At 44.0% G+C, this 22,035-nt stretch overlaps 1 protein-coding gene across 7 annotated transcripts in view; it reads right to left on the bottom strand.

The window, feature by feature from the left end:
- GREB1 (growth regulating estrogen receptor binding 1) overlaps positions 1-22,035 on the bottom strand; it is an 81,833-nt gene that overhangs the window by 13,193 nt on the left and 46,605 nt on the right. For 5 of the 7 annotated variants that reach the window (XM_033143118.1, XM_033143112.1, XM_033143113.1 and 2 more), the window contains 19 exons: positions 20,731-20,874; positions 19,857-19,970; positions 15,904-16,026; positions 15,466-15,618; positions 15,134-15,319; positions 12,921-13,271; positions 10,494-10,622; positions 10,051-10,176; positions 8,900-9,097; positions 8,630-8,810; positions 7,809-8,001; positions 6,458-6,594; positions 5,607-5,946; positions 3,736-3,851; positions 3,060-3,262; positions 2,718-2,807; positions 1,703-2,268; positions 1,345-1,447; positions 876-1,040 (listed from right to left, as the gene is read on the bottom strand). In XM_033143118.1, coding sequence (XP_032999009.1) covers positions 876-1,040; positions 1,345-1,447; positions 1,703-2,268; positions 2,718-2,807; positions 3,060-3,262; positions 3,736-3,851; positions 5,607-5,946; positions 6,458-6,594; positions 7,809-8,001; positions 8,630-8,810; positions 8,900-9,097; positions 10,051-10,176; positions 10,494-10,622; positions 12,921-13,271; positions 15,134-15,319; positions 15,466-15,618; positions 15,904-16,026; positions 19,857-19,970; positions 20,731-20,874 — 3,618 coding nt within the window. The remainder of the gene's footprint in view (positions 1-875; positions 1,041-1,344; positions 1,448-1,702; positions 2,269-2,717; positions 2,808-3,059; positions 3,263-3,735; positions 3,852-5,606; positions 5,947-6,457; positions 6,595-7,808; positions 8,002-8,629; positions 8,811-8,899; positions 9,098-10,050; positions 10,177-10,493; positions 10,623-12,920; positions 13,272-15,133; positions 15,320-15,465; positions 15,619-15,903; positions 16,027-19,856; positions 19,971-20,730; positions 20,875-22,035) is intronic. The other 2 variants (XM_033143116.1, XM_033143119.1) reach the window with 2 other exon arrangements.

Raw genomic sequence — 22,035 nt, 5'->3', positions numbered from 1 at the left:
TACACACACACACACACACACGCACACACCAAATAAGTCACAGCATTGTTCTAGTTTTAGCAAGATTATGGCCACATCCCGCACCACACATTTAAAGTGCTCTTATACCAATGTAACACACATGGCTCCCCCCACAAAGAATCCTGGGAAACATAGGGTGATGATGAAAGGTGTAAGGGGACTCTTAACAAACTACATTTCCCATGAAACCTTTGGGAGAGAATCCATGACTCTAATAGAGCGCTTTACATTGATGGTAACACCAGTGCCCAAATTACAGCTCACCAGTCTCAACAGTTCACAAATCATACCTTGTGGCAGTTTAAGAAAGAGACTTCCCATTGCTCCCTTCTTCTTCTTCTTTTTAATTTCAGCCATATGCTGGGGACTTGAGGAATCAAAAGGCAAACACTGGGAAAAGGTGGCTATGAGCAAGGTGTACTCCTTTCCCCACCCCCTTCCAGACATTGTTAGACTTCAGCTCCCAATTTTTGCTGGCCATGGGTCATGCTGGTTGAGGCTGATGGGGGTTGAAATCCAAAAAATGGCTGGAGGGACTCAGGTTCCCCATCCCTGTCATATGAGTTTTAGGACTACAGCAATCAAGGGCAGATTAGAAAGCAGAACTAGCTAGAGAGATTAGTGATCTCACTAAAGTCCATAAATACTTAATTCAGGATGTTGATGCTGTGCAGATTGTACTGAATGCCCATAATCCAAACTGAGTGCCATTTCCCACACTTCTCATCAATGGAATGCAAAGAAGAAGAAGAAGAAGAACATTCTGATCAATACATTCTAAATGAACTGTTTTATGGCATGAAAGCTCATTACCAAACAGGTGTCTGGTCAGAATAACTGAATAAATAACTAACCCTGACTTTCACTGCTTGTTTTCTGGACCCTTGAACAGATGAGACTTGCATCTTCATATTTTGGATCATGGATCGTGTAGTCGAAAGGCATTTTCTTGAATGTTTCCGGATCGGGCCACACATCCCCTGACTGGTGATAGTACGGCTCTGATTCTTCTTTAACATCTAGGAAAACAAACTCATGCTATGCACACATAGGAAAACAAACTTATGCTATGCACACTATTATACCCTTTTCAGCATTCAAAAATGCAAACTCAAAAATAATTATCTATTCAATACAGAAGGAAGGAAGGGCAATCCTTATTGTCTTTGCCTGAATGCCAGCCTTTGGTAACGGCTGTGTTAACTGAAGACTGAAATAAATGAACATGGAGGGGAGATTAAGAGCATAGCAATAAAACACTCAACTTCTCATTAACAAGAGAATTACAGATTATTCATCCAAGGTTTGACATGTAGGACATACCAGTATTGATCTCCTCTTCGTCATAAACGTCTACTTCTGTCAACCGAACCAGCATTCTAGATAAAATACTGAGGAACTGCAGATAGGCACCTGTCTTTCCTATCTGTAAAGATATACACCAGAAACTTATAGAAGTAGCTTATGAAATCTAAGCACATTAAAGTATCATATTTCAGATGCCTGAAAAGTCAGGTAACCAACGCAGCTTGATTCAAAGCCCAGGTATGATGACATTCCTCATACATGAAACGGAGAGGCAAAATTCACAATGATATAATAATAATAATAATAATAATAATAATAATAATAATAATAATAATAATAATAATAATATGGTGTCCCTGCTCTTGTTACCTACCTGTGGTGGTCCACTCAGTAGCAGCCTCCTTGGATGAAAGGTGTCCATCCTGCCTTCATTCCTGTTGTTATAGTCCATATGGATCGGTTTGGGGACGGTCCACTGGCGATAATATAGAGACTGCTCAGTGCAGGTCATCATCTTACTCATGAGCGGGCGGAAAGAACTGGCCCACATGACCGAATGGTAAGGCAAGAGGGACGATGACTTGGGAAGCCCTGTGCTGTCTGCAGAAGTAACCATGTCATGCACCAGTTTGGGCAAGTAAACGATGGGGGGCTGCTGGGATGCTTTGGTCATGGAGCACTGAGAGGCTTGCAGAACGAAAGAGCTGTGGGCAGGTGCTGAAGAGGCAGAGGGGGATGAGAAAGGGGGTGGAGACGACGAAGTGATGGAGGCCTGAGCAGCTTTGGCTGCCAGCTTTGAGTCTTTGTCTGCTTTCAGTCTCTGCTTTTCGGAGTTATTCACGCTCTCTTCGGTGCTGCTGCTGAGTACCGGATGGGGAGACTTTCCCACCTCCCCTGCAGTTACCAAAGGAGGAGATGTTTCACTGCAGAAAGCTGTGCCTATGGACAAAACCCATAACTTAATAAGAGTGCTCTGTTAAATCATTAGTGGCAACTGAAGGCTGCAATATCCCCCTGACCCAATATATAACCCCAGAGATAATTATTTATCAGTGATAAATACAAGTGGAAAGGTAGACTGTGTGGTGCACTGCTCCACTTGAGCCCAGAGAGTGGCTTTTCCCTTACTGCATCACAGTGAGGCTTCCTTCAGCACACAAAAGCTAAGGCGCAATTCACACAACCACGTCAAATGCAGTGAAGTGGAGATTTCTCAGGGGAGAGGTGAGTGTTGCCCTTATCATGTCCGTCTGTCTGTTTGTTTGGCCCCCTTTTTTGTATGAGTGATGGCAGAAGCCAAGCAACCACAGCATTAGCAACATGGGTTAAATCATTAGGATTTCGGTCCCCAATGTATATATTGTAAAGGAGTCATGCTGATGTCTTACTTGATGCTTTAGAAGAGACAGAGGAAGCTGCAGAATCGTGTGAGCCAGACCTTTCTCTTTTGACAGGGCTTCTCTTTTCCGAAGCGGAGCCTATTCCACGATTGTGAAGAAATGGAAGTTGTGTTTACGTTTGCTGGACATGATCCATCTAACTTAAAAATGCAAAAGACTAGAGAAGTAGAGTAGGGGCGAACAGCCTACCGGTATATCCTCCTCCGGATGTTGCTGGACTCCCAACTCCCATCAGTCTTGGCCAGCATGGCTAACAGCCAGGGGTGATGGAAGCTCCCAAATGTCCCCCGCCCCCTTTTCAGATCAATGGTCCTATGGATATCCCTTTACCTTCTGTTACTGTTTCTTCATCTTCGTTATCAGTACTGCTTAGCTTCTCTGGGTCACTCTCCAGGACATCATTGGCCCCTACTGCTTTTTCCACGGGGACTTCGGAACTTACAAAATAGGCTGCCAAGCCCAGTTCTTGCTCCAGGGCTGTTCTCACTAAGCAGGAGGAATTTATCAGACGTAGGTCACAGTACCTCAAGGACCTTGGTGGGACAGACAGGAAGAGAGGCAGACTGAAAGACCAGGTGAATTCTACAACATTACTGCAATCATAACTGAAAGCGCTTATCTGTTGTCGTTTCCTGTCCATCTGGGACCTTTAGATAAAGCAGCGTGGCAAAATCCTGTTGTGTTTCAATAACACCTTGACTGCTGCAATTTAGGGCTCGTCCACACTTTATTTTGAACCCTATTTTATGTGTGCTGCTTAATTCCCCTGGGTTCAAGAGATTCCTTGTTCCATGGTTGTTTCTTGCAAAAATCCAGTCTTAGCCACTGAATCCAATCTTATCTGGAAATCTTAACCAAGCTTCAAATCAGTGGGCAAGGACGGAATTTTGCAAGACACAGCCATGGAACAAGAAGAAAGCCCTCTCCTGAGAGACATGTGTGTATTTCGCATAACTATTTTCCAATTCATACGTGTGTGTGTGTGTGTGTGTGTGTGTGTGATTACCTTGGGAGTGACTCTCCTTGGGGATCCATTCCACTAAAAATCAATATGCAAGGCAGTCCCTCCAGTTCCAAATAAGTCTGAGGCTTCCATTCGGCATCTTCAATCTTCTGCCAAATCTGCCAAAACATTTGAAACACACTGTTTTATAGTTCACTCTAGAGAAAGAGCTGCTGTACATGCGAGCTGTCATAATGCGGAGTTGTGGTTAAAAACTGTGAACCATCAAGTCCCTAGTTCAAACCTCAGCTGAGCCAAGAACATGCTGAGTGGCCCTGGGCAAAGTATGGTCATTCATTCACCCTCTACTCCCATTCAAGAGTACGGTTAAGAGAGGAACATTTATTTATTTGTCTCTTTATCTACGGTACTTATAATCCATCTTTTGACAAAGTCCACCACAAAGTGGCTTACATGTTTAAAATGCAAATCCACAGATAACTTTTAAAAATATACAGTCAACAATAATAACAAGATTCCCATGGAAGAGCATGCAGCGGGAGCAGAGGTGGAGTGAGTTGTTACATTTGGCAAACTGAAAAGCTTGTGCTGCTGGAACAATCAGAAGAGAGCGATGTTGAATTCCTCCTATGGAATTTACTTCCAAGTAAACAAGAGAGATAATGGAGAGTCAGAAGGCAACAAGCCAGCCGTTGGAGTGCATCCCTTCTTGGATGCTGATATCAGAATATGTATCAGAAATTGTGGGTTGCTATCTGATTTATTCTGATATTAATCTGATTTCAGTCGATTGCTGGATTTTATGTTTTAATGTATTATATATTTTGATGTTAGACGCCCTGAGCCCAGTTTGGCTGGGGAGGGCAGGATATAAATATATTATTATTATTATTATTATTATTATTATTATTATTAGAGGCACTGGGCAACCCTAGACATGTCTACTCTGAAATAAGCCCCATCAAGTGACTTTTATTTTCTCCGGTGAGGAATACATTTTGTCAATGGACACTGCTAACCAACAGCTGTCATGGAGTGGTTGGATGCAGAGGAATGGTGGAAGGAACCAGCTGGAGAACCACCAAGGGAAGAAGGTCAGAATCCAGGGAGTGGTGGTAGGACAACAATGAGTGGTCAAAGGGAAAAGAGGGGGGAACTGGGAGGAAGAGGTGTCAGAAGCTGAAGAGGTAACAGGGCTTAGTGAGCTGGGAAAACCTGAGGCAGAGAGAAGTCCAGAATCAGAGGCAGAAGCTAAAGCAGATGAGTGGAAGGAGGGAGGCCAAGAGGCAGAGATGAGTCAGGCTGCTGAAGAGTCATGCGTGTCTCCCCCTCCTGCTGTGACAAGTTCCCCTCCTTGTCTCCCAGAACCAGAAGAGGCATGAAAAGAGCAGAGGAGAAGTTGGCTGCGCACAGGCGCAGTCTCCGATTGCTTGAGGAAAGCCCTGGAGAGAAGGGGACTTAGATGGCTTTGAGGAGGCGGGGACTTTCAGTCTCGGCAACTGGTTTTCATGGAGTAAGACCACTGGGGAATGAGCTGCTTTGCTCATTAGGCCTGACACTCAACCAAGTCTGTGGAGATCATATTTTTGCTAATGAAGAGTTAACTCCAACTTTGAGCTGTGTTATTACTGACCTGTAGGCTCCTGTGACATCTGCAGTAGTGGCTAGTCCATTAGAGAAAAAGGAACATGGACACACCAGCCTCAATCTGCCCTCAGCCACCCCACACCTGCCTGCCTTCTGACTTGCCACTGGTCCAGGATGTGACCCTGCTTGCACTGGCTCTGGCTCTGCCTACTGCTGGTTTCCTTGCCTTCTACTTCACCAGTCCCAATGGGCACCAGCCACCATGGGCATAATCTGCACAGATGAGGTTGGAACTCCAGCTGGAGCAGAGCTGTTCTGCTTATTACCTTCAGTTGCTCTATGAAGTGCTTTCCTATGGTGATCCCAGAGTTGGGATTCCCCAGGATGATTTCGAAATGGTCTTCGAGGGCTAACCTTTCCCTCACGTGGTTGAGGCGCTCGTAAGCGACCGCCGCCAAAGGTATGCACGGAATCCTTAGTACTACCATCAGCCCATGTCTGTTGGGGCACTGGCGTGAAGAATTGATGAGGTTCTGAGCGATCTCTAGAGTTTCCACCGTGGTGTAGTTTTTCATCTGGGACAAGCCACACACCGCCATCATGGCTGCGGAGTAGTGCTGAACAAGTACAAAGGTCCTTATCACAGCGCTGTGCAGCCTAGGAAACCTGAAACAAAACAGAAAGCCGTGAGAGCCTGTGCAGATGCTTTGCTTGCAAAAAGCGATGGAGCCCTTGAGCGTAATTGTGGTGTGCAGGGGGCACCGTTATTCCCTCTGATGGCAAACCTGAATGACTGAATGCTTATTGGTTGGGAAGTGAAATGGATCCACCCAAAAAGAAGGCTGTGGCTTCTATATACTTGGGGGACCCCCTCAGTATGCAGAAATATGGGGGAATGCTCCAGAAAACAAGAGCACTCAGCCAAGGAGCTTTAAAGGGCAGGCCGTGCCTGGAGAGCATGGAAGAAAGGTAAGTGTGGATAGGCCTTAAATTACTTTTTGATAATCTGCCTGACACAATCCAGCCACTTAGCAGAACTGTGATGGCAATGCATGTATATATCAGGGGCAGATCTAAAGGAACAAAGAATGCTGTCAGCCATTCAAACCTACCGTCTACCTGCCAAGCTATATTGCTTTTTTAAAATGTTAACCACACTGCAAGGCAAACACGGTACCTTTTCCCCAAAGCCATGACCATTGCTTCAAAAGAGCTGTCGTAACGAAGCAAGGGAAGGCTGTGTCCAGAAAGAGTGGATTCGATAAACTCAGACAATCCGTAGTACTTCTTGTTTTCATGGTACAAGTCCACACCCTTAAAATAAATGACAGTGACTATTAACGGGGTCATCCGTGGTGATGATTTAACAGTTCACCAATCCAGTTATCGCATTCTTGCAAATATGCACAGGGCTATGAATAAGACCCTGTCCCTTCTCTGTGGCCAATACTACCTACCTCCTCCACCATGATCCTCACCAGTACCCACTCAGGGACGGATCAACTGTGCAAGCAGTTTAGGCAGCACAATGCACAGAGTGCCTGCTGTGCCAGACACGGCGTGGATATTGGGGTGGAATTCAACACTGCGCTATTACAATTGTTCCATCGGTGCAAGTTGCCAGACGGAACCATCTCCCCTCTCTTCCCACCTGGAAGTTGTTCTGACCCCCAACCAGGGATGGAGAAGAGGGCAGAGAAGCTCCAGCTGCACTAAGCAGGACTCATTGTGCTGGCTCCCCACTAGAGAAACTGTTTAGTTGAATCCTGACCCAAGTTTTTCTGCCTTTTGCTGCTAGTGCAATCAGCATCCTCACTTACTAGAGCAGAGCTTTCCAAACTTTTCACGTCGGTGACACACTTTTTAGACATGTTATCATTTTGTGACACAGTAATTCAGTTTTACTAGCAAACCAGAGATTAAACTAACCCCCCTTTCCAGGCTTGGGAGGAGCGCAGGTTCATTCACATGACACACCTACACACTGCAGCCGACACACTAACGTGTTGCAACAGAAGCTCTGCACTAAATAATCTGTTCTGGGATAGCTCAGTCAGCAGAGCATGAAACTCTTAACCTCAGGGTTGTGTGTTTGAGTCCCACATTGCGGGGGGGGGCGGATACTGCATTGCAGGGGATTGGACTAGATGACCCCCATGGTCCCTTCTAACTCTGCAATTCTGTTATCCTTTATAGCCCAGCATTTTGGTGGCGCTGCAGATGTACTAGACCACAGAGAATATTATGTGTTTTTTTGTAATCAACAGATCCCAAATTGTGCCTTCAATAAGGTTCTGTTTTGGTAGGAATAAAAGTAGAAAGGAGAGAATCATGGGGTAATGGAAATGGTAAAGGGATTCAGAAGAGCCAAGGGAAGTGACCGGAGATCAGCAAACACGGATGTGAGCCCCATCATTCTGCATAATAGCTTTGCTTTGGAACGTAACACTGTGGTCGTTAACAGTCAGACCAGGCATTAAAGGGGGAAAAGAAAAAGCTCCCATAGATCCTAAGAGTTAACTTCTTACATTGTTGTATAATGACGGCCAGTGGATTTCATTATATGGGCTGATGCGGGTGTGTTGCGTCTGCAGGGCATAGGGGAAGGAAGTCACGTGAAGCGTCACAATATTTGGAGCGTCTTTCACCTCTCTGCAGTTCAGCAGCCTGTCCACAAGCCCCATGGCTGGATCGGACTGAGGATAAAGGCTGTGAACAGCACTGTAAAAAAAAAAAAAACAAAAAAAACAAGCAAATGAGAGTGCACAATGTTACTATATGGCCAGTGCTCTTTTTCTAGAAAAGGAGGTGCCGGAACTCACAATGAACGCCTTTCTTAGAATGGCAATGGAACCCACCTGAGAGTTGCTGGGACTGAGTTCTGGTGAGTTCCCCCTGCAAAAACCCCCTGTATATGGCAACCCCAACCTTCTCTGACCATTGGCCATGTTGATGGGAGACAGAATCCAACCTCTGGAGGGCCACAGGTTCCCCATCCCTGACACAGGGTAAAATTGATACATATGCATCAATTAAAAACAACAACAACAACTATCAAAAGAGTGATCTTTGGGTCACCTTTAATGAAATTATTATTATTATTATTATTATTATTATGAAAGCACTTTACTACTCAGACACTGTGGATGCATTTTTGACAATGACTGTAATATAAAGAACTGAAGTTGTATTAAGGAAAATTGTTTGTAGTGCAGCTGTGGTATCACACAGCCAGTGTCAAAGGAAGCAGATTTGTCTTTGGAAAAGATTGTACAATGCAATATAATTGTCTATTGCAACCGATCTCTCATTGCTAACATCATAATCTGGGAAGGGAACTCTTTCTTACCTTACAAGGTCCCAGTGAGCATGGTCATGGATCAGCACAAATAGCGTGTGTGGATTCTGCATCGAGTTTTGTAAGAAAGCTTTAAACTTAGTCTGGGCTTCTGCATCGAGTTTGACCACATGTTGCTCCACCCTCTGCTTGGTAAGGTGCTCCTTCTCCAAACCAAGTTCCAACAACACACCTAAAGGAAGACAACGAATGACTATCGGATAGTCGAAAAGCAAGCGTTGCCAACTGTGATTTTTGTATGCATTTTTCAGCAACCAGCACCTGAATGCCAGAGGTGGAACAGTGTCTGCTGGTAAGTCACTTCCGAAGGAGGGACGCAGATCAGAAAATCAACTTTCTCAAAGGAACCCAAGTCAAGGTTTTGAGTGCTGGAGTCTGCAATGGAGCAAACATGGGAAAGCAATTTCTGAGCCACTGCAAGCTGGAAGGGGCGGATCTGATGGTGCTCAAGGTTATAACCTAGAGGAGAAGAGAGAGAGAGAAGAATGGTTGAAAGAGAAAGAGAGTCAGACCTTAACTTTATTTAAATATTCACAAGTTTTTATCTCTATTATTTATAGCATGAATGTTATAGATAGCCATGTGAGATATGGAGCAGCACACCTAAGTTTGCTTCAGCTCTCTGCTCTAGAACATCGTGATCTGATCACGTGACTCCACAGGGGGAGATATGCACGGAGGAACTTGCCTTGGAGCAAGGTGCTGGGGCCGCATGGAGGCAACTAGGGGTAGTCAAAGAGCTATAAAGTATGTCCAAGAAAAATAAAAGGCCCAGTTACATAGGGGAAAGCATGAGTCCTCTATTCCCCATGCATTTTGCAGTCTGCCCTTTTGTCAGAGTTGCTTCATTCTTGCTTTTTTCTAAAGAAGGCCTGTTTGCAGAATTCTCTCTGAATATTCCCTACCATTGTGTGTGTGTGTGTGTGTGTGTGTGTGTGTGTGTGTAGCGGCCCCTGTTTTCCCTGTCCAAAGCTCCAGAATAACACCAGGTTTGCGACATTGTGGAAAATGCAAAATAGCAGACAGGGTGCAAACACAGCTGTTGCTGTCGCCATTGCCACTTCCATCACCATTAGGTGAATAAATCTCTTATGGGGGAAAGCTGTGCTCTTGCCACTACTAATGGGAGGCCCTTCTCCCAAGAAACTCTTGGCGACCTGCTCCCCACCACCAAGAGGTTTGGTGAAATGGGCCCAATTTCTCTGCCTACTGCTTCCCAAACAAAGGGTAGGAGCAAATGCAAGTGTGTACACAGACAGGGTACACAGACATGGAGCAAATGCAAGTGTGTACACAGACAGGGTCTCTGCAAGGCGAACGTTCCACTCCAAATGCCTTGGAGGAAAGGAGTGAGAGGGACACAATTCTGAAAAGGCAAGTGTCCTCATATGTTACATGCACAAACCACTTACTCGTGCAAACAGCTGTTCCAGCTGCATCCCCTGCTGCTGGTTTGTTCACTAAAGCAGAGAGTGAAGATGAAATGTGGGACCTGTTTTCTTGATAAAATTTGTCCAGCAACACATCGACATCACCATCTGGTGGAATGAAAGGGGGAAGAAACGGCCACCATTTTTTGTGTTATGAAAACCATTTAAATCTTAGCATCTCCCAAGCCATGTAACCTGTGCAAAGCAGCATGACATGCAACAAAAAGGCTAGGCCCCTGTCCTTACACAGAAAGAGAAATATTTAAAGACCGTGGACGGGTTCTGGCATGAAATCCTGCAAGTGCATGATGTGAAACTTGGGGCGAATATTCTAACGTGGCATTTGGTCAGATTTTTGATAACTGAATCAAAATCTCAGAAAGTCTTTCAGACAAATGCCTCTTTATAGATATCCCATCACGTACCTGGGCAGAGAGTACTGAAGAAGGCCCCCAGAGCCTCTACTTTCCCCGTAACGAGTTCATAACTAACTTCTTTCTGGTATTCCGCTGGACTGAGCATGCTTTCAGATAGTATTCTTGCTTGGTACTTCCCTAAGAGACATGATAAAGGGGGAAGGGGTTCACATGCAACTGAGACACTTATACATCTAAACCAGAGTTTTCAATCAGTGTGCTGGGGCACCCTGGGGTGCCTTCAATGATGGTCAGGGGTGCCGCAGGCAACATTGGCCTCTGTCCCTCCTTCCTTCCTTCCCTTCCTCTGATGCTCTCTCATGTCTCTGCCTCCCAGAGGCTTGCATGGCTGTTTATTGCAGCAGCCCTGGCTATAAGCTCCGCAGGTGAATGGTGCCTTTGGGGTGGCTGTGGGGGCAGCTCAGAGATGAGGGATGGCAGCAGCAGATGCACGGAGGACCCCCAAGGAGAGGGGAGAGGAGAGGAGGCTGAGGGAACACTCCACAAGAGACAGTGTTTGAAAAAGTGTGAGTAACTGCCAGCTCTGTAGGCAAGGGGTGACATAACTGGGCTCCTGAGCCCCACAGGGGTACCGCAGATAGAATGTAGTTGGTCAAGGGAGCCGTGGATTCAAAAAGGTTGAAAACCTCTGATCTAAACACCTAAAGGCACATAATACAGTTATCTTCCTGAAGCTAGGCCAATCTGGGTCTGGTTGGCTTCTAGATGGGAGATTACATCAGCTGCCAAGTTCCTTGGAAGAAAGGTGGGGGGGTGAACTATTCTCACTAACATCTGCATTGCCATATACTATGGCCCCACAGATTTTGTCAGAGACATGACTCAAAGAAAAGTAAGGAAAGCAATGGCCAAACACAATCTTTAGGATCACAATTTAATTTAGGTACACCATTTCTCCCACAAATGTGCGTACAGCTTTTACCAGAGATAGAAAACATGGTGACTCCCAAATGTTGCAGAACTCCAACTCCCATCAACCCCTGCTAGGATAGCCAATGATCAGGGACTGTGGGTGCTGTAGTCCCAAAAATTATCAGGAGGGCACTACATTGGCTACCCCTGCTTTATAGGGTCACTCTACCCTACTTCGCTTCACTTTCTTTGGCCATTTCAAGTGTTTCTAAGTGACACCTGACAGTCAATTCCTTTCAGAAAATTATTCAGAAACCCGAATATTGAGTAGAATCTAAAGAATTAGGGATAGAACTCATTTAGCCTGTTTGAAAGTAGCATCATTGTTGGTTAATTCTATATAATGCTTCCTCTTTAGCGGTGCACACTACAGTTTGACCACTACAGTGGCTCCATTTCTTGCCACAGGACAGTGTGGTCATCAAGCCAAACTAAAGTTGGATGAAGAGGGCAGTAAAGGCAGCCCATGTGGTGTAGTGGTTAGAGAGCTGGACTAGGACTTGGGAGACCAGAGTTCAAATCCCCACTCAGTCATGAAGCCCACTGGGTGACCTTGGGCCAGTTACTGTATTACTGCTTAACAGGGTTGCTGTGAGAATAAAACCGGCAGAGGGAGAACCATACACACCACCCACAGAGGAAAAGTGGGATATAAATGTAAAATTAAGGGCTCATCCAGACTTCCTTACCACTGAATCAGAGCACACAGCATTCCTTTGAAAACCCGAATTGACCTTTGTTCCAATTCAGTGATAAAGAGTGGGTTTTCCTAGGGAAAGTGGTAGGGCAATTAAAAAAGTGCTCAGACATGTAGCTTTAGAGTGCAGACCTGTGCGTGGCACAAAAGGAAGCCTGGGTGAGCCCATTGTTGGATGCAAACCTAAAGACTGAAGACCCAAATATGTGTGCAGTGCAAAGGCAGAATATGCTATATAAAAACAATGGATGCAAGTGTCCCTGTTTTCCAGGGACAGTCCCAGATTTACAGAAGCAGCCTGGTTTCTGATTTGATCCTGGAATGTCCCGCTTTTCCTTCGGATGTCCCTATTTTCACTGGAAAAATGTTGAAGGATATGGATTTCAGTGACCCCCCAAGTCAAGGAGATAAGTAACCTCATACAAGAAGATAAGTAACCTATACAACCTTTGGTAGGCATCTGAAGGCAGCCCTATATAGGGAAGGGTTGTTTTAAAAAATGTCCAATGTTTCATTATGTTTTATATATTCTGTAAGCAGCCCAGAGTGGCTGAGGCAACTCAGTCATATGTGTGGGGTATAAAAAAAATATATGATGATGATGATGATGATCGAATAGGACATCGCTATTTTCATCAGAGAAATGTTGGAAGGTATGCAAATGTGCTCTCGTACATCACCAGGTATATGAAATTCTACTTTGTACGTGCCAACAGTTAAAGCCTTTTGCCCATTAGCCTGCTAACAGCTGGGGCAAAATCCACTCCATAACAAGAATAGGTCCACGTATTGCTTTAGCAGCTCACCTGTTACAGCAATGCAAGAGTCAATAGTTCTGTTTCTACAAGCGCATATGATCACCACATAGTTGGTCTTCACTAGCTTTCCCTCAACGAGCATCTTAAACATTTCTGAGAGCCCCTCCGCTAAAGAATAGTTGCACTCAATGATGTGGACACTGTCATTACATGAGCTGGCTGCCAGTCCCGCCAGCCAGGGAAGCTGAGCTGATGTCACTGGGGCAATTGGGCCAGGAACCTGAGGGAAAGCTTGTGGGATGGCCTGCTGGTATTGACGAATTTCAGAAAGATGAGACTCCCGCCATGAACGCATGAAGATCTGTTCCAAGTCCTCAATCAAAGGCACCTGGTCTGAAGCTATGGAAACATCAACATGGCATCAAAAGCAGGCAAATGTTAGGACTTAAATCTACTAACACAACTAGATCTTGTTGATATTTCCACCCCTCCCATGGCGAGAATCTGGTGGTCTTATGTTATGAGAAGGAGGGGGCGGAAACTGCTCTTCTGTTCTTCCGCCCCTGCCTGCCTGACTCAGTATGAGAGAGACTCTTATCTTTGTAGTGATAAGATGGCTGAGTGAGAACTGTAACACTCATGCAAGCCTGTAGACTCTGTAGTATGTAGCATCTATTAGAAATAAAATAAGGTATGCTTCAAAACCTCCACAGCTAGTTTCCGGATTTGTACTCTGCTACAGTCTGCTAAAGTCTGGTGCTCACAATGAGCAGTTGTGAGTCCACTGCACCAGGACCTGTTCACCGGGATCGGAAGGTCGGTGACGGTGCTCCAGTTGCCTAGCCCAGGCGTGGGCAGGACTGGGCGTACTGACAGGTCTCCCCTTGCCATGCTCTGAGCATAATTAAAGGATTAATGGTTTTGTGTTCACGCATGTCATGCCACAGACTTTCCTACACTACTGCAGAAATGATCTGTTGCTTTTGCACCAGCCAAGACAAATTCTGCAGCATGAGAAAACCACCCGCAGATCTTGTGCTCTCTATGTCCTTTGTAGGCAAAATAGGTAGCCTATAAATTATATGCAATCCCCAGGTAATTCAAGAACTCCACAGTGTTCAATTTGCATCTTATTGTAAGTGATAATTCTAGTCCACATGGCAATGGATAATATCAGGAGATCATAATGCTTGGTAAAATATGGAGATACATTTATAAATATAATAATAATAATAATAATAATAATAATAATAATAATAATAATAATTGCTTCGAGAAAGTTTGCATCTTTCTCATTAGAGGTTCCACTATTACTATTTCTAATTTCAATGCAGTTACTACCAGAATTTTGACAGATACAATCAGACTTGTTCATATTGCCCTCATTTTTAAATCTGCACTGGCTGCCTATTCACTTCCAAGACATATTCAAGTTACTGATGCTTACCTATAAGTGGCTTGGGATACAAATACCTAAAGAAGTGCCTATTAGGTGAGCCAATTCTGGCTTGGGTGTGGTGGTTAGGCACTGGGTAAGCCTGGATCTTTGGTGGAGGGGAGGTTGGAACCTCTGCCTGCCCCTCCTTGGGAAAGGGTATCCTGTTAAAAGGATCCAGGAGGAGTGGCTCTGTCTGATGCCCAGGCTAGGGCATACCACTCCTCCAATGGGGAACCTGCAGGGGGTACCCCTAATTGATGTAAGTCATAGGGCTCCCCCCCCACCCCGCTGGTTTTGGTTTACCCTTAGACGCACTCCCAGCAGACAGGCTGGAGTGGAATAGGAACTGCTTACCCAATGCCTACGCCAAACCAATCTCTACTGTAACCAATAAAGCTGTGGCCATATTCAAGCAAAAAACCAAAAATGCTGTTGTCCTGTGTGTGGTTATTCATCCCTCTAGGGAACTGTGGGATCACGGGGTCTTGGCACGCAAGTGCCGATTTGCTAAGGGACTTTAACTTAGTGCAACGCTGAATTTCAAGTAGTGGGCAGGATTCACTGTTGACAGAAGCCTTGTACAAGGACTTCTGCCTGTGCAACAGGGCAATTCCCTCTCCTGGGAATTGGCTCAAGGAGGGTTCAGGAGAACCCCAGAAAAGCACATGTTTGGGAGGAAATGGAGATTGTTCCATTTGGCAAGCCTGCACATCTGGAAGAACTCTACTTTAAATGCCCCCCTCAATGTCTTTTTCAATTACCGTTTGTAGATTTGCCTATTCATATCAAAATATTTGCTCTCGTTTGAAGGAGGATAACTCACCAAGTTGAACGAGGTAATAGACTGTTAGTAAGAGCTGCATCTCCTCTGAAATTGGCTGCATTGTGGAGGCACCATATTGTTCATAAGCCCTAGAGAGAGACTGCGCGTTCTTGTAACACGTATACAAAAGAGGACTCACTATGACATCACTAAGGTTCCCGCAAAGGTAAGGAAAATTTCCATGCCCTGTGAAACAAAGTACAACTTATTAGATGCCAGGTATCCAAGGCAAGATAATTGAATGTCTTAATAGTTCAGGGGTTTTTTTAAAAAGAAAAAGTAGGCCGCACTTGTTTTGAAGTGCTTGTCGTATACACTATGTGACATGTTACCTTTAAATATGACGGGCTTTGCTTTAAATATTTTAAGCAAGTTATCAGGAACTGAAACTGGCTCTCCAGAGGCCACCACTGGAGAAGACACTGGTCCTGCCAAGGGAGCGTGAGGTAAGCAGGACAGCCCTCCTCCTCCTCCTCCTCCTCCATCTATGAATCAATTTAGAGAGTTTAACCAGAAATAAATGACTGCAGCATAGATACTTGTTAAAATGTGCTGACTGAAGCGGGAAGGACAACAATCCACTTCCACTTTCAAACCCTGTCAGAGCCAAAAGTAAAACTTAAGCACCGATTGCTCCTGTCAGTGCTGTCCTTCCCAACCCAACAACTTAATATAGCAGCTGTCAGAGCTCTTAGGTCTGCTAATTTACAAGCAGGCATGTGCCCAGAGGCATTTAAATCATCATCTCCATCATTATCATCCTCACTTACCATTTTTGCTTCTACTTGTGAGTGGTGGATTGGGCTGCAAATTCCAGGCTTCATTGGATGAGGGAGACTCAGGTGACCATCCTTTGTGGCGTTTTTTAGGAGGCCCTGGGTTTGCTAAAGTGCCTAGATAACATAAACAATCCAGAAAAACTACTATTTTAAAAGGACCCACATCTTTCAGGAAAAGCACATGCCTGAACACAGAAATAGATTATATATATATAATCGCTCTGCCTCTGCACAGACCCAAGGCAGTATGCAAAAACTAAATACATACAAAAATAAAACTCCACCCAATATCAATAGTACTCAATCTATGTTTATTCAACAAATGAAGCAGATTTTCAAAAGTTAGAAATGGCACGTTGTGTCCCCAGCACATTGTGTCACCAGCAAAAAACAGCAGAGAAGAGCATAGATCCACAGCAACTCCTAGAGAAGTACTAGAAGATACAAACAATAGTGGATGGAGATGCTTACCTGACCTCCCAACAGGTGAGTCCCTGCTGCTTATTGGGAGGGAGGAGGAGAGGAAGGCGGCGCCAGGGTGGTTAGTTTGGTGCAAACTCATCAGCCAAGACAATCTGTTGCTCCTGCCAGTGCATTTTCACCACACCACCCTCCCTGCCACCTCACTCCTCTTCTTCCCAGGAAACAGCTGCAACATCCCTGCCAGGAGGTCAGGTAAACACCTCCACCCCTCCACACTGCCTGCTACCGGTTACGAAGAATGCACAACGATATTAAACAGTATCATAGACAATATGAAGAACAACAAGACCTGGATCTACCGTTTTCACCATAGCTGTCAACCCTCCCTGCTGTTTCCCAATGCTATAATAAGGGAATTTCCCGCAAAAAAAGGAAAAGGTTGACAGCTATGGTTTTCACTGGCAGACCTCCATTGTTTATACTGTCCATTTCTGCCTTCAAACTGAGGACAGTAGCATTTGAAAAAGAAACACAGTACACCAAATGCTGCACCAGATAGCAACACCATTATTTTAAGATCAGGTGTCTGCTGCACACTCATATGATCTGCCTTACCTCTTGGGCAAGGGAATGGCTTACATTGCGAATATTCAACCTTATTTGATGGCTATTTGAGTAAAGCATGGCTTAGGTCCAAGCTGTCTGAAAGACCATATTCCCTCATACAAATCTGCCTGGGTTTTGAGATCTTTGAAGGAGGCCCCTTTCTCTGTCTCACCATCCTCACACATACATTTGATGGGGATGTGGAAGAGGACCTTCTTGGTGGCTGCTCCCAGACTCTGGAACTCCCTCTCTAGAGAAGCTAAACTGGCTCCCTCCTTGTTGTCCTTCTGCTGACAGGCAAAGACTTTCCTGTTTCAACAGGCTTTTGGGAACTGGCTGCTTTTAATTAAAGGGCTGGCGCTGTCTTGTTTCTATTATAATTGTTGGAATATATTAAGCATATATATGTATAAATGTTTAATGTTTAATTGCATTTTAATGATTGACTTACTATGTTTTAGCAGTTCTTGTTTTTATCTGTAAGATGCCTTGAGTCCCCTCAGAGAAAAAGGTGAAATGTAAATAAATATATCATAATAATTGTAATATACCAGAATACTTTCTGAAATAACTCCTCCTTGAGCCACCACAACAGCATGATGCTACTTTTTTTTTTGCAAATAAAGTATAATGTGGTATCACTGGGTATTGAGTTTCCCTGTTCCCATTGCATTGCAGGTAACTGTTATGTCCTCCCCGGATTATTCTCAAAGCAGGGGATTTATTTAGATTGCAGAAGTGGTGAAACACCTGTTCTGCAATCTTCAGAGAAGTCACATGGAGCTGTTAAAAGTCCAGCAAAACCAAAAAATCTTCCATGACTAGTTTGGCCCTTAACGAGTGCAGGTTTAGAACCTTATGCTAAACATTAGGGTAGGGGGCTCTTTTATTTATATTAAAATTCTACCACACGATGGCAGTACGAACCCTTTCAGCCATTCATTTATCTTTCTCTAGCAAACCCACAGGGAAAAGCCCCAGGGTCAATCAAAAAACGAGTACTGTAAATCCCCTGTCAGGGTCTCTAGTTGACGTATGTAAACAAATCTGATAGCTTTCTTAAAAAAAAAAAGGACTGAAATCAATTACCCAAATGAGCAAGCAATTTGGTTCTGTCCACAAAGCAAAGTTAGCCCCTGGCTAAGCAGATGAAGAAATGAAGCAGCTTGCCAGAGCTGTCTAGTAAAGATTGCACTAATGTTTATTGTCCTGTACTTGTTCTATGAATAGGAGACTTTGATTCCTGGCACTGTGTACTATGTTCGTGGAACAGGTACAGCACGAGAAGTGTTGCTCTTCACTAAAAGTGCTAGATTTCATTCCGGCAGCCCAGAATGTTAAAATGTGTCCTTATTAAGTTGGTTCAGAACTGGCACATGTACTGATTTAAAATAATTCTCAGAGCAGGGAGGGCAATCCACTTCAGAAAGATTCAGCTGACCTTAAAGCCATCTATTTAGAAATTAAGTCTCATCAATTTCAATGGGGCTGCTGTACAAATAATGGTTGCAAAATATACCTATTATTTCAGGTGGCATTATAACAGTAGGGACACTGACTGAAATCCCCACTGTAATATTTCTTGCTGAATTAATGCACATCATGAAATCAAAGGACTGCATTTTATTTTTAAGGAATCATACACCGCCCTTCAATAAAAGTATTTCCAGAGCATGTCACAATAAAATAGTAAAACTATCATATTGCTAGAGCAGGGTTTCCCAAACTTGGGTCTCCAGCTGGTTTTTTTGTTTTTGACTACAACTTCCATCATCCCTAGCTATCAGGACCAGTGATCAAGGATGATGGGAATTGTAGTCCAAAAACAGCTGGAGATCCAAGTTTGGGGAACCCTGTGCTAGAGGTTCAATTAACACCCACCAACCAAATAAGCTAGAAATACTTCAGAAAAACTGAATGTAACGACAATGTTAAAGAATAGAGAACAATATGAAGAAGGTACAGTAAATGAAGTTTATTAACCAGCTTTGTAATACAGAAATTAGGAATATCTGGTGGCCAAGTGGCATAGTAGCTTTTCCTGACGCCTAGAAGAAACTGTACATTATTTTTAAAATAAGTTTTGTATACATTTAGTCCTCCAATCAACTGATAGTGCGAGAATGTCTATCTTTGTGTGCTTTGTAAGACTTTTACAACAAAATAAGCAATAAAAGAGGGAAATCTGCAATAAAAGAACAAAATACATCAAACAATAAAATGATAGCTGCAAGTGAATGGTCTTTGCCTGGTGTTGAAAAGACATCAGAGTAGGGGCTAAGCAAGCCTCTCAAAGGCCAGCTTTCCAACAGTGGGGAACATCCATTGCTCTGGTCTCTAGTCCCACCCAGAGAATGTGGCCCCTGAAAATTTCCCAGAAAGAAATTTGGCCCTTAGGAATGTACCACACCATAATTGTCATGGGGCTGAGCAGTAGTCTTCAAGAAGCACCTTCTGGAACCAGTTCTCCAGGTAAACATTGCCCAACCACAAACTATATCCCTGCATATATTACAAAGAGGCTCAAGACCAAGCTCAGCTGAGGCTCATATGTGCAGTGTAAAAGGCCACCCATAGCGCCATAGGCATAGGCCATGCAGGTGTTTTACCTGCTGTTAAGGTACGAAGCAACTCTATGGACAAATCAGTACCAGGGACAGGGCCGTTGCCGTGTTGCCGTGATTCTCCCTTGAGAACAAACACCACCTTGTCTTTAAGTAGTTCCCAAAGATTTGTTTTACACCACCAAGTTTTTAAATGGATCTTATTGTTGAGCCCTATATGTGTTTTAAATCTCACATTTTATTATATTTATTCAACCATTTTGTTTTTAACATGTTTATTGTTAAACTGCCTTGTGAGGGCTTGCCCTAAAGGGTGGGGTGGGAATATATTAAATGCATAAGCAAAGGTACCTAATACTGGTGGTCTCGTCATGGAAGAGACATTGCTTTTCATCGAGTGTTGCTGGGGAGAGTCTTTGCCGTTGTAAACTGGCAGGCTTGCTGTTGTTGGCAGGTGGTCAGGCACTAGGTCAATGAGAAAGAGAGTAATTTTGGAGGGGCTTTCTTGATCCGTGTAAAAATGCATGGCTTTCAATAATCCAACAGAGCAAGCCCTTACTTGCCTTAACAGTTCTGTGCTGGAAAAGAATGCCGAGGACTAAACACTGACAAGCACCCTGCAATCTTGCATTTGCCTACTCAGAAGTAAATCCCGTTGGATTCAAGTGGATTTGCTCCCAAGTAATCATGCATAGGAATGCCGTCTTGAAACGATAACTCAGTTTTTTTTTAAAAACCTAATGGATTTTATCTAGAAAAGGTCTTCATGCTCTCGTCAACAGAAATGGCTCCAGTGACAAGAGGGACTTCAGTTGCTTTCTAACATAGCCAAAAAGGCAGTCACAAGCCACCAGCCCCTCCTGCATCATCTCACAGTGAGTATATTTTAGGGCTTGTCCACACAGAAAGAGGCTTTCTCAGGGGCTGCATATGTACCACATATAACTGAACCACACCACGCTGCTCATGCTCACACATAGAATGGCAACTGATTACAATCCACAAAGACATATTGTTGTATCTCCACCAGCAGCTATCCAAGCCAGTCTTCCCCAAACTGGTGCCCCCCAGATGTTCTGGGCTACAGCTCCCTTCAGCCTTCAAAAATATATGGAGGGCACCAAGCTGGGACAGACCAATCCAAATGGTTCTTGCATGCACAGAAAGAAAATGGGAGACTGCAAGAAAATGGGAGACTGCAACAAGCTAGAGAAGATTCAGTTACCCATCTGTTGCATCCCTGCTTGAACTATGGGATGTGTGGCTATAACTGGCTCGTTCATGACAGGTGCTGAGGAGCCTGTATTCTCTGGAGGTTGGAACAACAGGTTGGAAAAAGTGCTGGATGAGGGCTGCCGGCTTCTGAACTCTATCAAAACAAGAAACAAACAAGATGCTGCTTATTCAGTGAGAACTGCTCACTTTAAATCTGCAAACCTTTTATAAAAGTTGAACTTCTGTTGTTTTAGCAAAAGGCAGATTCACATACATTATTAGTTCAAAGTGAGGAGGTAAACAATTATTGTTCATATCTAATAATTGATATTTACATCAATCCGGTCATTTGTAAGTATTTCACTTTTGCCCAAAGTGTTCAATGCAACATCTTAGCTCCATGAAAATTCTATGAGGTAGTTTAGATGAAGGAAAGCTAGGCTTTGCCTAAGACTAGCCAACAAAGGTCAATTCATATTTCTCATGAATAAACATCTGGGTTGTCTCTAACAAGGTTTACTCAGAATGAACCCACTAAAATAAATGGATCTAATTTTGTCATGCCCGTTAATTTTAATAGGCTAAGGCCGAGTAGAACAAATGTTGGATACTGCTTGCAGTTGTAAACTCTATGAAGCATAAAATAAATATGCATATCTGGAAATCGACAGCAGGTGTGTGCCACAGTGCCATAGTTGCCCCTTGATGTGCTTGTACTACATGTTCCTATGGGTTGTCACACATGCATCTCTGTCTCATTCCCTGCAATGTTTGCCACTGTAAGCATTAATCTACAGCATATTTCGAGAAGCTGTTTGTTCACTCTACCTTTGGACACCTGTGAATATTCTAACCAAATTTTGCCCGACAGTTCTTAAGGTCAGGGAGCAGACTTTTTCGTTTATGCTTGGATAAAACTGGACACCATTTTGAATCAAGATGGCAGACTGCACCTTTCGAAACTAGACCGAATTTTCAGTTTCTTAGAATTCCTGAGCAATGCCAGGCACAAGGCAGCAAGTACATATGCAAACAGCAGATTTGCTCACCCCAAAAAGTGCAAATTGGACATGAGCTTCGCAGCAGCACAAACACTAGAACCTGCGCTGCCAACATCAAAATCCAACATGCAGCCATTGCGTCACAGTGGCCTGATTTAGGCATTTACCTACCAGTAAGTGCCTAAGTGAGTGGACTTGCCAGTCTGATTTGCCCAATCCTTCCTTCTCAAAAAGAAAAAAAAGAAAAAGGAGGAAGATTGAAAAACTCACTCGTGCATATGGACATATTCCACTGCAGGCATACGGAAAGCACA

This window comes from Lacerta agilis, chromosome 3 (genome assembly GCF_009819535.1).
Source record: "Lacerta agilis isolate rLacAgi1 chromosome 3, rLacAgi1.pri, whole genome shotgun sequence".
Classification (NCBI taxonomy): Eukaryota; Metazoa; Chordata; class Lepidosauria; order Squamata; family Lacertidae; genus Lacerta; species Lacerta agilis.
The sequence above is the reverse complement of the archived record's forward strand: the minus strand, read 5'-3'. Positions and strand labels throughout refer to the sequence as shown.